At 38.8% G+C, this 15,857-nt stretch overlaps 1 protein-coding gene and 1 long non-coding RNA gene across 2 annotated transcripts; both read right to left on the bottom strand.

Moving 5' to 3' along the window:
• Positions 1-547: 547 nt before the first annotated feature.
• LOC103982950 (uncharacterized) lies at positions 548-2,951 on the bottom strand. Its single transcript, XR_010485708.1, has 3 exons — positions 2,765-2,951; positions 2,452-2,621; positions 548-2,331 (listed from the first exon to the last, which is right to left on the bottom strand). It is a non-coding gene; the product is annotated as an uncharacterized LOC103982950 (long non-coding RNA).
• A 1,434-nt stretch (positions 2,952-4,385) lies between these two features.
• Positions 4,386-14,935, bottom strand: LOC103982952 (uncharacterized). Its single transcript, XM_009400059.3, has 7 exons — positions 14,237-14,935; positions 13,542-13,682; positions 11,296-11,669; positions 8,107-8,851; positions 7,910-8,006; positions 7,776-7,830; positions 4,386-4,704 (listed from the first exon to the last, which is right to left on the bottom strand). Exons 1-7 carry the CDS (start codon positions 14,814-14,816, stop codon positions 4,642-4,644), a joined length of 2,055 nt encoding a protein of 684 aa, XP_009398334.2. The 5' UTR covers positions 14,817-14,935; the 3' UTR covers positions 4,386-4,641.
• Positions 14,936-15,857: the final 922 nt, after the last annotated feature.

Below are 15,857 nucleotides of genomic sequence, written 5' to 3'. Positions count from 1 at the left end.
AAAAAAGTACGATCGACATGTGGAAGACACGACAGGATGATCCACTGAGAAACAACACATGACATACATCAGAAGGGGGGAGATTTGGAGACTCAATGATTAAAGATCAATGATGCAGGAGAGAAAGCTTGATACAGAGGGTAATGTTTGGTAGAAGGACAATGATTAGGGGCTAAAGAATGCCGAAAAGCTTGCCGACATTTGTGTTAGGGGCAAAAGCTGAGACAGATGAACAGTTCCGTAAGGTTTTGGTTGCAGACTGGTAAGTGATCATCATCAGCAAGTCATGGTGATTGGATTAAGTTTTGGTGAATAGAAGTTTGCACTTTGTACGACTTTGCAATGCTTTGAGGCTATAGGAGGCAATCTCAATTAGCGCATTATATACGCAGTTATAGGATCAAAAATTTCATGCCCAGCAAAAGAATGAATTGAAGTCAAGTTCTATAGTTTTGGACATCATTGATCTGAAAATAGAGGTTTGGCAGTAGAGAAACACAAGGTGGAATTGAAACTGTGTGAAAGAGACATGAGATTCTCTCCCCAGTAATTAAGATATCATCCACAGCCACCACATCCGAAGCTTCCTTTCTTTTTACTGCGCTGATGCGACTCCTCCAATGTATACACCTTAGCTTGCACAGGAGATCAAAACTCCTGTTCCCATGTGTTCCTTCTCCAAGTCTTGTAGGTAACTAAAGAAGCATCATGATAGCCATCTCTCTCTCTCTCTCTCTCTCTCTCTCTCTCTCTCTCTATCTCTTTCTTTCTTTTGGGGCCACTAAGAACTGACAGAGTGGAAGATGGGCTGTCCCGGAGAACTAAGTCGACTTCATGAACTGATACAGCAAAATATTTCGGGTCTGCTTGAGGTCTTCTGTCCAAAGTGCGAGACAAGGCTCGATTTGATCCATTTTCCCACAGAAGGAAGGTAGATTGTCTCAAAAACGATCCGCGAGGGTGAAATGACGAAATGTGTTTGACGAGATCCTTCTCCGACACTCACATCAAAACTCACCTCAATAAGTCCAAAGTTAGAGAGAGAGAGAGAGAGAGAAGGTATGGTGTCGTGTTGTGAGAGTTCAACTGTTGGGACTGTCGGAAGTTCTCTTGAGGGAATGTCGATCCTTAGTTTGGGAGTCATATCAGCCTCTCATTGGGGTCAGATTTATTTCCGGATATCAGCTTCCTACCTGAAGTAGATTCCGGCGATCACCATGAGATTCCTAAATGAAGTTACGTAAGGACTTTCTTCTTTCTTCAATAGTCGAATGAAAGCTGAGAGACACATCTGCTCGTATACATCCACACGAATCTTGCAGGCCGATTGATGGGCTGAACTATTCGGAAAAAGGATGATGATCAAATAACTTCGAGTGGGAGGGAACATGATGTAACGTCTCCTACAAAACGTACACCTCCACGTTATATCGACATCCCACCACCCGCCAAATACAAATGCCTGTAGCCATGTCATGCACGGAATGCTCCACCATGCAACCCGCGGACTGCGGGCGGCCGCAGAGCTATCGGGAAGAGATTGAAAGAAAGAAGGAAGAAAAATCGAACTACTCTGCAGCAAACACATTCTGCTGAGACTTAGAGCCTCAAGGAGAGATCGATAATGGTCCTGTCGTCACCGGGGGATGGAAGTGGAGCAGCAGCAGCAGCAATGGAATTGACGGAACCGAGGTCTGGTGAGAGTGCCTGATGGGGGTGTGAAGCCCTCTGCCAGTTGAGGATGAGGAAGGGCCGGTCAGCCAGCAGGCGAGGGGCTCCGCAGTCGCCGGAACGGTGGAGGACAGGCTTGCATGAGTGGGAAGCGATGGGAAAGGAGTGTGTGGTAGGTGGAGGTGGTGGTGGTGGTGGTGGGAGATAGAGGTGGGGATTCCAGCTACTACCTCGCTCTTTCTTGTGGGCATTCTGGTGTCCGCCGAGGGCCTGAGACTTGAGGAACTTCCTGTTGCAGAAGAGGCAGGGAAAGAGTCTGACGTCCCTCGCGTCGTGGCCGGAGGACGGCGGCGACGACGAGGCCGCGGCGAGGGTGAGGGAGAGATCGACAGCGGGCGGCGAGGGTGGCGGCTCAGAGGGAGGGGATTCCATCTCTCACTCCTCAGCCTTGAGCTTCAGATCTTACTCGACTCCTCGCTGTTGGATTTTGGCTTCTTTTATCAGTTTAAGGGAAGACAGTGACACAGCAGCAAGCCCTCCTTCTGCGGTCCTCCTTCCAAAATGAGTTGCACCATCATGTCAAGAAGATGATGATGACCTCGCTTTGGATCAAACCTTTCTGATGGGCTACAGTCGTTGAGCTGCCAACAAACACATGCGCTGCATCCATCCAGAGGCTAAAATAGGTGAGGAAAAGAACGCCACAAATTTGGCTGTGCTGCTCAGCATTCGAGGAAATGGAGAACCACAAGGGTAGATAGAAAAAGGAAAGAATTGTACCTTACGTGAAGTGGCTACCAGAGGAAGAAAGAAACCTTGGGCATGCGTCCCTTTTGCTAGATACTTGAATACAACAAGCTGCAAGTACCAAAAGCCAAGGGGGGACGGACGGTGGCACTTCGACACCCTAACTTGAGCTTCCTCCCTCTAAACCACACACTTTCTTTAAACTAGCAAAAAGTTCATTGCGTATGGGGAGTTCGAATAAAAAAACTGATAAATGAAATAAATACATAAATCGGGCATGGAGCCTCGAGTTTGGACAAAACTGGCTACCAGCCAAAGTCATGTCCGAGTGGGAACATCACTCTACCTGTGAGTCGTCAGTGTTGCCTGGGAGCACAGATATCATAATCTGGAACTGAAGCGATTGGTATATACTACCTGTGCACTGCATAATGATTGAGCATTTAACACATTGGGATTACAAAACAACAGACTTAACAATCCTGTGATGCATCATCATCTTCCAAATGGAAAAGACCGGGAGACAACAATGTAAAAAATCCAATATGAAGCAAGACTAGAATGGGAAGAACAATATGGTGAGAAGAAAATATAACATAACCCAACTTGTGATCACTAGACTACAGTTTTCAGAATGATTTATGGTAATAATATGACAGGAAAAGCCACTGCAATAATTAAGGGAAAGATAGCAAAAAGTCCACAAACACATGCAAAAACCACGAACATTTTGTCGTTATTCTACTACGAGTGGTCCTGCTTGAGTAATAATGACCGATGCTCTTGCAGCTCTTTTGTGCCACATGACAGTCTTTTGTTTGATCTGTAAAGATGAACTGGAACCATCAAACATGCCCCAGATGACCACTGCACCTTTTAACAAGAACTGTGAGCATGCCGTGCATCACAAGTTCTCCTTTGAGATAAGAGAAGCATGAAGGCCTTAAGAGTCCTTTCTTTAGAATCAAACCATAAAAAAGTTTTGAAAGATTATACTGACAAGATGGGAATCTACAGCAATAAATAATGAACTTCAAATGACAATGACAGGTAAACTTTGAAAAAAATCAGAATTCAGGGTCATTCAAGACATGATTTGAATAAAATTGGAGGGCACAAAATGTTCAACAAACTAACTTCTAGTTGCTTCTTCAAGAACCACATCACAGATGCATCCAGAGAGCAAATAATAAAACCAGTTATTACAATGGGCAGATTCCTTCATGGATATTCCAGCAAGCAATCCTGAAGGCAGTTTATTTTAATTATTTGGAACAGCATATTCACATTAAAGTACATACAAGCGGGTATTAACAATATGCACAAGAAATAGCTAGTATACCATAAGACTGACCAGTATATAATTTACAAGGATCTGTGCCACAACGGACATAGCAGGGTGTGCAAGAGACCACCAAAATCATATAAACAGATTCATCTGCTTATCCATTCCAATGTAGTATTAGTAGAACTAAAATCAAACATCATGGCTCACAGAGACCAGGAAGATTCCATGGTGAACAACATATCTTTTAGAATTCTGATTCTCTTCAACTTGCTTCATAACAACTACTATTTAAATTAATTCCAAACATCCAAATACATAACAAGCATATTTTCAGTAAAATCACTTGTGTATGCACCTGTCACATCTTTTTCCAGCTTCATGCTGAGTCAGGTACATGAGCATCTGAAACCACCTTCTCCTTTATATAACTCAGCACTTCTGATTTGGATATCTATTTAAGTATTTATGATTGATTTAAAAAATTTCTATCACCAATTCAGTTTTTTCTTTGTTAAAAGAAGAAAAAGTACCAAATGCATGAGATGTACATAAAAGCATGGTCAGTTACAACTAATTTTGAAGAATAACTTCAAGAGTGGAATCTTAAAACAAAAAAAAAAGAAAAGAAGGAAAATATGAACATCATCCAAAAATAAAATAACTTTACACGGATTCCAAATTGCACCAAAAATTCCACATTAAATTAAGCCAACAGACCCTCAAACATATCCAGAGAGGAGAGAGATTGCCCTCTTTACAGATTCAAAGTAGCAAGATAACAATGACCGGTAAATAAAATGAAAAAGGATGATAACTTCATGCAACTGGAAAGAAAACCCACAAAACCTCATTATTAGAACAGCCAAGCCAATTTTGACTAATATTTACCCGGAAGCACACTATTTTGAGAAGAAAACAAGACCAAAAATTGGACTTCATATCCATAAGTTCTCCCTGCGATATTCTCTCACAATAACTGGCACACTGGAAGGTGGGAGCTGCAATAAACAACATTTTATTACTAATATAAGCCAAAAAAATTGCAATTCTTTTGCATAATGCTCAAGAAAAAATTAATACATAGAGATATGGACCAAAACAGTCTATTCCAAATTTTAAAAAATGGAGTAAACAAGTAAAGATTTATCCTTAGTGGTTGCAGAAATCATTTAAATACAGACTATTCTATTCCAAATTTTCAATATAGAAAAGATTGTTGTACCCTGTAACAACAAATAAGGCTTCAAACTCAAGGATCAAACCAGTTATTTAAAAAGCGCTAAGTGTCAAAAGATGCCAAGGTCCCAAAATACTCCAGAGCGAAGTGAAATGCTATGAAATATTACAATATAAAAAATATATAATATAATTGATAAATATGATTATATAAATAAAATATTATATTAAATTAAAAAGATCTAATAATCATTTTAAATAAACAAAGATTAGCAATGTTAAAATCTACATAGCATATTATTGATCTAGTAAATAGAGATTACTTTGTACAGTAGTTAACAATCTACTGTTAACAGTATATTATTAACTGTTAACAGTAGTTAAAGGGGGAGAAAAAAATTGTTAATAGTAGCAAAGGGGGATAAAAGTGTCACCGCCAGTGGAAAGTGGGGAAGAAGACAGTGGTGACGAAGGAAGCTATGGACGGCAACAACAGCGACGGAGGATTCGGTTTAAGACAGTCACGACAGCGGAGGAAGTTGCAAACGACAGAAACGACAGTTGCGGACAGCAGCAGCAGTAGCAGTGGAAGCTCTAGAGGGCATCCGTCGATGCCGGAGGAATCTGCAGTCCTCTCTCTCAACGATGGAAGGAACTGCAAATGGAGCAACGACTGAAGGAAGCTACGGGCTCTTGCTAGGCCATCGAACCCGTCCGTCGACGACAAAGGAAGGCTCGGTCCGCTGAGTCTGTGGGGAAGGTAGGGGCAGAAAGTGTCCGTGGTGGGGGCAACGACAGAAAGCATCAGTGACAGAGGCAGAAGTAGTGCTAGGGTTGGCTCAGGGTCGCACGGGCATGTAAGGGTGGCTTTTGTGGATAAGAAACTAGTTAGTTGGTTCAATCGAACCAACTAACCACTATTGAACCGGAAGTCTGGTTCGGTTGCTTTATTTGAACTCGACACTCACCCGAGGTGCCTAACGCCTGGGTTCAGGCGAGCGCTTAGGCAGTGCCTCCTTGAAGCGCACCGCTTGGTCCACTCACGAGGTGCTCATGCCTCATCTCACCCGAGCACCTAGGCAAGTGCTCGGACGCCTATTTAAATCACTAGACCAAACAAAAAAAAACACAATAATACAACAATTTGAAAAGATGCAGGCATCTTGAAAATCATTAAACCTATTGGTGCAATAGAAAATGCTAGGATTTGTGAGCTCCAAGAAGGATGTTTGGAAAGTTAAAAAAGATTCTGAAGTAGTGTAATAAATAATTAAAATAAGAAAATGCATCTTTCAACATGCAGAAAGAGTAAAATATAGTTAGACGGCACAAAGTCTTAACCTAATCATAGACACACGTATACCAAAAAAAATTGCCAAAAAAAATTAATTATAATTTATGCTAAAACAATAGCAATAATCTAATTAAATATCAGCTTCTATAAAAATACAAGGCTATCTTCATTTTTTACAGTCAACCTTGTGAATTCATAGAGAACTCAACCAACTCATGTATTTATGCATGTTCTGAACTCCATCATTTGCTTATGCTGCAAATAACTTGCCACAAGTCCTTGACAATATCTTTGATTGGTTCCATTAGCTAATGATACATCCCACCAATAATCACCAAATAAGGCAATAATCCATTCAACAAGGAACAAAGATTTCTTGAGTTCAATGTTAAGGGATGGAAATAAATACTGAAACAAACATCAGCAAGACACCAACTATTATATAATCCCTGTTATCATAGTATGCTCAAGTTTAACCATATTATAAGAACCACAAAAGAGTGGTACTTGATCCAACACTTGGTCTCAGGCAGCAATACAATATGGATCAACCAATATCAAGGGTGATCCTGAGCTCCATATGTTGACCAATCAAATCACACATCTCCTTAGCTATCAAAAGAGAACTGTCTTGTGCACATTTCATGATTTAGTAACCCATTTGTCTATTCTTTCAAGAATTTTCTCAAAGGAAAATTGATAGTTCTTATTTCTTTAAGTAACCTCATTCAAGGCTAAACATCAAATGACTAAGCTTTTTCTTCCTAGAATGAGCAAATAATATTTTTAAGCACAGGTGATTGAAATGTTAAGTGGCTCTATTTCTTTGCAGTATGCTACCCATTAAGAATCTGTGGACCTTTACGTCATTGAAGCTTGAAAAGCTTCTCAAAATTAGATACCATAACCTACCTGCCTATCCTTATAAAGCTTCTCCATTTCCAGTTAATAAATAATATGAGGCTAGCATTAATAATGCATCAAAACATCAGAGCTTAAAAACCACCTGACAGCTTCATTTTGACATGGAAATTTGTTATCTAATCAGAAGAAACTTTAATCAATCAAAGAAATTGTATAAAAATGCAGCAACCAACAAAAAAATTCATTTACAATAACAGCCACATACAAAAATAACTCATTAACAACATGAGACCAAAGAATTTCAAGGATCATATTGCCTGCTATAGTAAAGCATGTGCTAACCAACTAAACGCTTCAGTATGAGATCTGATGCAGATGGAATGGAACGTAAGTTAAAGTTTGTATGAAAGAAACTGACAACATAACCCTTGACAATGTGGTTTCAACTTTAAGTCAATGGCTCCATTTGACTCCAAAAAGGTTAATTTTTCTTAAAAGGCCAATTATTAGAGAGGCTATAGAAGCTTGTCTGCAAATGACCAGAAAATGACACCTAAACCTCATAGTGAATCCATCTTCTAAACTTGTGAAAAGTCACTTTGCCTCATGCTACTGGGAAGGTTCTGGAATATCTACTAATCTTCTATATCAGATGTGCATATTAATTCCATATGGAAATATATAAAACCTTGTTTAATAGTCACACTAGAAGAGTCACAGTCAGTAAAAACATACCATTCCATAATCTGTGATAATCATTGACACATAATCAGACGGTGTTGCATCATAACTGTAAATACAGAAAAACAAATTTTGTCAATATATCGTATCAAATGATCACTTGTTCCCTGTAGAGAGAGATCTCTTACGAAAGATTTAGAAGCTGCAGATTCTCATTGTCAGCCCAATTATCCAGATGGTTTAAATCTTGCCGTCCAGAAACCTTCGAAATGACATCTGGATCACCTGAAGAGTAGCACAAAAGCAGCTCTATAAGACAATGTTGCAAGGATGCTTAGTAGAAAATAAGCAAAACAAATTAAAATAAACAGCATTATAGCTATACCTAGCTCATTTGAACATATAGAATCCAGCTGCACCCTTTCATGAAACTTATATGCCTCACAACATATGAGAACGGGAACCCGGAAAGCATTTGCGACCATAGCTACACATGCTGTTCCAACTCTTGAGTAAACTGTTCCATTAGACAGCACTGAAGCAGCTCCCAGAAAAACCCGTGTGACTTCATGCATGATGTATGAAATTGCATTAATATGTGTATAAGTGCAGTTAAGGCCCTTGGCCACCAGTCTGTGGAGCAACACCTGCCCTTCAAGCTTTGGACGAGAATCAACAATCACAACACGAAACTGTTTCCCAACCTCGTGAGCATATACTAGTATCATTTCAACAACAGACGATAATCCATATGTTAGAAGAACATCCCCATCTCTGATCTTGGTGACAGCATGCCTAATGATAACCTTATCAGCAATTACTATTTTCTCATTTATGAAACGATCAATATCAGATTGAAGACTAGATTTGGCTTCCGATTCTGACATGGTATCTGGTAATTTAGCAATCCTATTTTTCAAAAACTTGATAGTGTTTCCCATGCTAATCGAAAGAGGTCTACATTCAATCAGAAATGAGACATAACTACTGATTTTTGCAGTCAGATCTCGGACAAGAGCTTTTTCAGGGGGTGTAGAATAGTCTCGGATTGCCTCTCGAAATGCAAGAAGCATTGCAATACAACGAGCATTGCCACCTGATATTTGACCAGACAAGTACTGGAGTCCAACCTGACAACAATGGCAGCAATTACATTTGTAACATAAATCATGTCCACAGGAAGATATTCATGCGTTGCACTCAGCATGGTTCATCAAAAAACAAAAAAATCAATGTTGTTATATTGGGCAGATAAATACTTCTGTGAATATGATTCCATACATATCTGTACAAATTGACAGAGAACATAAAAATGGAACCTAAAGTAGATGCAACAATTGATCTTTTCTGTTATTTGATTATTCATTATCAAACTCAAGATCCACTTACATGAGGCACCAGTTTGCACATCATTGATCAATTTCAGTTCATCAAAACTTCAACAACCAACAACAAATTTGACACTTCATAGAAAATTAAAGCCAGCCTTAACATGAGGTATGAATTAACATCCCCTATGAAGATGCTAGCTAGCTTAGATGATAAAAACTTTGACAGTTTATTGTAAGGCCCTAAGCTCGAATCCCGCCTTCACTATTAACCCTTTGCAAATAAACAAATAAATAAAATAGCATCCCCTATTTCTTGACAAAAATATGTTGTGCGTTGTTTTTCCTTTCACTGGTAATCTAATGGTCGTTCCATATCAAAATTCTCATCTTAATAACTTGATCAATAATGCAATTCATCGTCCTCCATAAAAGTTTAGACAAAATGTGCTTGCCTAGGAAGAGTCGACATGCACAGTTCTATTTCGTCTCATAGACTCTGGAATAATAACGAAAGCCAAAGAACTAATTAAGAAAGCTGGTTATTGCAATATGATTGAAATGAAAGTGAGCATGGGGATAATTGACACAAGGTAGAATGAAACTTAGCAGAACGTGAAAAAGGAAACCAGAGGGTCATTTCTGCCTTGAAGCACATATTGATATCGCTATCAAGTTTGGTCAAAGCTTGGTGATCAACTAAAGAAAAGTTGGAGTGCTTTGAGTCTTTCACTAATATAAAACTATGCTTCATGCAGATGATTATCCTTTCCAAGAAGTTCAACAAGAAATGAAATTGGTTATTAAAATCTGGAAACACAATCAAAGTTTGGAAACCATATGAAGTATGCAGAAGTTGATTCTCTTCATATCTCCAAAATAGAAGAAAAACTAAAAGAAGTGCCTGTCACTTCTTTCCCTTATCTATACTAAAACACAATAAAGAGTGCATAAAATTAGCATGTCTATCACTAGAAAAAGCAAATATTACCTGGGTAGCATGGTATTGAAAATGTAGATAAAAGGAAACAGAAAGATGCAGAATAGTTCAACTAACAGGGTTGGCATTAACTCATGCCATATCTTGATCATGTCAAGTTTTTCGATTATCAAATGAGTTGTGGTCTATTGAAGTCATTATCTTACATCAGTTAGACGTCAGTTAGGGTAGACTTTGTGTTATTTGGCTCATTACATTCAGAGAAGTTTTGATTCCTGTTAGTGGTACGAGGAGAGGTAAAGAAGACCGAGAAAAACTTTAATAGAAACTATAAAAAAAAATTTAAATTCTTTTAACTTAACTAAATATATAGCTTTTGACATATCTCACTGACAGCAAAGGATCCATGTAGCCGCTTGCGGCTTTGCCATTGTTACACCTTGTTGTTGTACATTCAGAGAAGTTTCGAGTCGACAGCTTCAACTGAATAAGATAGGAAAATTCTGGCTAAATAATTCATTGTAACTTAGACATTCAATATAAAAATTTTCTTCCACCAAGAGGTCTAACTAGAGGGTTCTAAAAAGAGATATATGCAACTTTTAAAATAGGAAATAGCAAACAGGAGCAGTGCTTTCTTATGGAAGTATTCCAACATGGATCCTAGTGGCCAGCAGTTGGAAAAGTTCTAGAAATGGTGGCTCTTGATGCTCCCTTGTGTATTTGGCTTAGAAGTCTAATCAAAGCAACAAAAAAAATGTCAAGCCAATATATATATAAAGGAAATCAGATCAAGTCCAAACAAGGGTATATTGGCTTATTTTAATATAAACCCCATTTTATTTTTCTTCTTTTTTTATAGTAACATTCTTCTTCATTGAGATTTTTCTCCCAGTAGCAGGAAAAGATCCAAAATACCCATACCCCAAATAGTTGGGAACTTATAGCTTCTTGTAGTTGTTGTGTTACTCTCCCAAGTTCCAATTTTCACTCCCAAATTTGCAGCTTCCTAACTGCTACCTTCTGATTCTTTCTAATCGTGTCCTGCTGTCTTGTGTCAATTAAGGGCTCATCATGAAACCCGTTTCAAAGACTTTTACCCTAGTTACTCCTGTTGTCTCCTACCATACTGGGATTTGTTACTTTTCCACAGGCACATTACACCAATCAGACTAGAATACAATTGTTAGTTGCCCTAGACAACATTGAGGAACATACTTCATATATGCTAATAGCACCAACACGAATTATAAGGATATAATGTTTGCAAAAGTTATGCAAGTAAACTAGAATCAATGAAAGCTACCTTGTAAACAGAAGGATGCATTGGATCAAGTTGAAAGAACTTTCCTTCAAGATCAGGAAGCTGAGTTCCATGTATATATTGAGGCAAATGCCGGAACAATTCAACTCTGTTTTTAGCCTCAAATTGATTAACTACTGCACGTCGTTTTGCCTTCTCAACCCTATGTTTATCATCAAATTGCATACGTGGAGCAGGAACATCTTTCTTCCGATCCTTTTCAGGAGGACGATCAACAACCTTCTTTTCAGAAGATCCAGAGGGAGGTGCAATTTGAGGTCCATCTTTCTTTTGAGAAGGAGGTTTCACAACTTTGCCCTGCTTTGTGTTTGCAACAACTGCACTTCCTGAGGCAGCGGAGGGCTTGACTCCAGCACCTATAAACATCATTATGCAAATACTAGATTAACCCTAATGAGACATAAATGATAACAAAAGGAAGACAAAAACAATCCAATAATGAACCACAGCAAGTTATTTACAATGAGTAATTGCAACTATAAGCAATCACGGTGACGGATTAAATGGAACCAAAGAGAAATGTTTAAAAAGCACATTTATGTTAATACAACAATACAATTTCCTCGTGTAGAGAATTTTGCAGTTCACCTAATAAAAGTATAGATCGGTCAAAAATAGTAGAAGAGCTTGACTCAAAATATTCACCTATCAAGGCAGGCATGCCTGAATATTAGAAAACAAAATGATTCTTCACTCCATAATATGGAAGATTGAGGTCTAAGAATGTTTGGTAAATGTATCACACTCTTTTTTTACTTTTTGAGAATGCAACACATTTAGAAAGCATTATCATGGCTCCACATAAGTCTAAATTGTCTATACTTAACTCTCCAGAAGTTCCTGATACTAAAGTGAACATATTTTTAACACCGAAAGAGTTACTCAACTGAGCTGTATAACAGACATTATGAAGATAAGCAATTTAAAAAACAGGTGGTTTTCATGCATATCCCAAGCAGACAACAAAGTGTCAATCAAAGCTATCGAAAAATCAGTCCAAGGTAAATCTTTAAAGTTTAATCTAAAGAGCTAGGATCCAATAGTCAATGAATACTGATACTGAACATTTAATAAGACTAAAATCAAAGATAGTCATTAAAATAGGAAGACATTTTAGCTAGGTTGGTCTGTGCAGAGTTATGAATAAACACAAGTGTAGCATTTTGAAAAAAACAAAGACTTATATGGCTAAAATATTTCCTAATATCAGAATAATGCCACCTTCAAGGCCAGTGGATGAAGACAAACTTAAATGAAATCCCAAGTGCTCAATCTATTTCCACTTTCAAGGAAAAAAAAATATACTTCTCTAGTGCCAACATTAGCGGTGCATTCAAAATGTAATTCATGTGACCATATATGCCAAGATGATCATGTGCAAGCTCAAAAAATAAATTGATCCTATAAAGAAAGTCTGGCTGAAGTCCATTGAGACAATCCTCATAACACTTGTAGAATTGGGAATGGCCAACCCAAGGTCCTGGAATCAGTTAAAATATACTGAAATAACCGGATCCCAAAAGAATCACCCAGATTGACCAATCCCAAAGCACCAACAAAATGGTAGCAGAAAATGAAAAATAAAAAAAAGAGGGAAACAGGCATCAAGAAATACTGGACAGCATGCACTTGTAGGTAGCGAATGCTCCAACAGTCCATGATAAATGCTCTTGTAGATAGTGTGGCAACATCATGGAGTCGAAACTCTTTTTAAATGTCAATAACCGTCCATGACATGGGAATGACTAACATGTTACTTATGCAAAACATTCAATGTGTTGCAAAAGCAAACAAGCATGCAAAATGGAAGACTCTTTGCTCATCAAACTGCAATTATGGAACGCTAAAGTCATGTCAGAACATCATAGAAGTCCAAAGGAATGCCCAATAGCTTATTCTATGTCCATTTTTTTTCTAAAACTTGTCTTAATTGTGCAGATGTACATATTCCAAAAGGACATTAGCTAAGGCTCAGCAGCCAAAACCACTTAAACTTGAGGCAAAATATCCTTCTGTGGCAAAAATGCATTCTGATGGAAAAGAAATATACATAAAGAAGTAAAAACTTTATTAACACATCAATTACTACAAATTAACAATTCCTTGAGATAGAATATCTTGATGCAGAAAAAAACATATGGACATAGAAAAGCAATATACAGAACGAAACATAAATTTCTTTCATACTTTAATTACTAGAACTCAAGAAAGATGAACTAGTTCCAGACCAGCTTCCTTTGCTGCAGCTTTTGCGGCACGTTGAGCCTCTTGGAGGGCACGCCTCTCGGCTTTTGTTGTTTTCTCCTTCAGTGTCTTTGATACCCCAGCCCCATCGTTTTGTGTCCCCATTAACACTTCTCTTTCTTTCTCTGTAAGATGCCACTCATTTTAGATAAAACTTACTTACAGAACTACAGATCAATGCTAATGAGGTTTTCTATAGAATACTCTGTGGGAGCTTTGGTTATAATTAAGATTCTAAAAATGGAATTAAAAAAAACTCTCTTCTTTCCAACATGACATCTTGGGTACACACAGGTAATTGAAATATGAATCACTCAAGTTTCTAAAAAAAAGATAAAACAGATCAAAATTTCACCTTCTAGGGAAGCACCGGGAAGCTATGATGTTATTATCCCAGAAATCACATCCATAAGAACATAAAATGCCAAGATAATCTACAATCTAATTCTTCATGTGCCAATTCCACAATGAAACCATAAGAGAATGATATCTCAAACAATAATAAATCACAAGATTGTATCCTTCACTACTTGACAAGAATTCAAATGTGTAATTTGAGGTAACATACAACTTAATATAACAAGAGGAAAAGAAACCAACAAATTCCTCATTTGTCAAAAGGAATTATGTAGAAGAAAGGTTAACAAGAAATTTAAGAGGATTAACATTAATGTCACACCTGAAATACCAGGCAGCGTCTTCACCACGGATGCAGTCGTCAACGGGCTCTTTGGAGTACTGCCAGCGCCTCCGCCGCCACCAACACCAGTCTTCATCACAATCATCTCACTGCTACTCCCTGGGAAGGAGGACGCGACCTTTGCCGTTCCACTCTTTCCATGCCATGGAGACATGGTCTCTTCCGAAAACTCGGAGGCCGCGTTATCCGTTCGGCTAGATGGTGACGCCGAGGGGGGCGTCCCGAGCACGACCTCCGACGCATTGTAGCTGCCCACCCGGATCCGAAGGCTTTCGCGGCGGAGCGAGGAGGCGGGATTGGGAACGGCAACGGGGGCGGAGGGGCGGCCGTCGGAGGAGGCGTGGCGGGGCGGGGGGATCATGACGGGGGAGAGGGAGCTGCCAGGGAGGGAGATTTCTCCAGATGGAGGAGAGGAAGCCGAGGCGGCCGAGGCGGCCGCGGCAACCGTGGTAGGTGCGTCGGAGAGGGAACGGGTAGGCGGCGCCTCGCTGGGGGTAACGAAGCCGACCTGGCGGACCTTGGGGTCGCTGACCGTCCGGGGAGGCCGTCGCATGTCCATCGGAACGCCGGCCACGGGTTTGAGGCAAGAAAGGGGCGGTGGCTCTGTTAGGGTTTTCAAGGCGTTCCGGCGAGTGGCTCCGTTGGGGGCCGCGGGTCATATGACGAGTGTGCGTTTTCTTTCTTTTCCTTTTCTTTTTCGATCTTTTTCTTTTCTTTTCTTTTTTTCTTCCCCTTCTCTTCTTAATTATGACGTCATAAAAAACAACTATAGCAGCTTAAGAATCAAAATATCCTCGAAAATTTATAGAATAATATTTCGAATAATTTGCATAATAAGGTTTCAAATCCTCATCATCATCATCATCATCATCATCATCATCATCATATATATATATATATATATATATATATATATATGGTGCATTAACTAATAGAATTATCTCCAAAAAAACACTAAAAAAAAGTTTCTGAGTCAATTATAAGGTAAATTTTTTGCCCAAGAAAAGAATAAACTCTTCTATTAAGGTTTTAAATGTCTGACATACAAAATATTATTTAGATAAAAAAACAGAATATTACATAAACTATTTCAAAAAAAGTAAACTTGGAAGTTACAGCAAAATTTGTAACCCAAATATAATAGTAGAATTTGCTTTTTCCTTTGAAGCCCAATTATCCATGAATAACACATTAACAAGTTGCTGCCATAAAGGGGATTTCATATGATTTGAGTGTCTCCACTTGAGATATATTAGATTGAAAAAACAAGCTCGGGCTTATCCCAATCAACCATCAAATGACATATCCTTAAGTGATTGGAAAGGAGGTTTTCAGCATAATTTGCTATGAAATCAATGGCTTGGGATAGCTATAGATACAAGACAAGGAAGATTGGCTTTGTAATTGGTCCATCATCTTTCTCGTTGGTCCTATAAAGGCCTCCATCTGGGCTTCATCTCACTGTTATTTCTTGGCCAACAGAGTCACCTGTTGCAAAGGCCATGACATAGCAAGAATTAGTAGCGCACAGAAGAAGAAGAAGAAGAAGAAGAAGAAGCAGAGCTACTTGCAGTGTTGCAGACTGATTTGTACATCCACA

Source organism: Musa acuminata, chromosome BXJ2-4 (genome assembly GCF_036884655.1).
Source record: "Musa acuminata AAA Group cultivar baxijiao chromosome BXJ2-4, Cavendish_Baxijiao_AAA, whole genome shotgun sequence".
NCBI lineage: Eukaryota > Viridiplantae > Streptophyta > Magnoliopsida > Zingiberales > Musaceae > Musa > Musa acuminata.
This window is presented reverse-complemented; position numbering and strand designations above follow the sequence as displayed.

Bases quoted from the DNA above. Each gene is read 5' to 3' on its own strand.
- LOC103982952 (XM_009400059.3), bottom strand. From the start codon at position 14,816: ATGGACATGCGACGGCCTCCCCGGACGGTCAGCGACCCCAAGGTCCGC. The intron at 13,683-14,236 runs GTGTGACATTAA...GGCATCTTACAG, and splicing joins GACGCTGCCTGGTATTTCAG to AGAAAGAAAGAGAAGTGTTA. The intron at 8,852-11,295 runs GTAGCTTTCATT...CATTGTTGTCAG, and splicing joins TGCATCCTTCTGTTTACAAG to GTTGGACTCCAGTACTTGTC.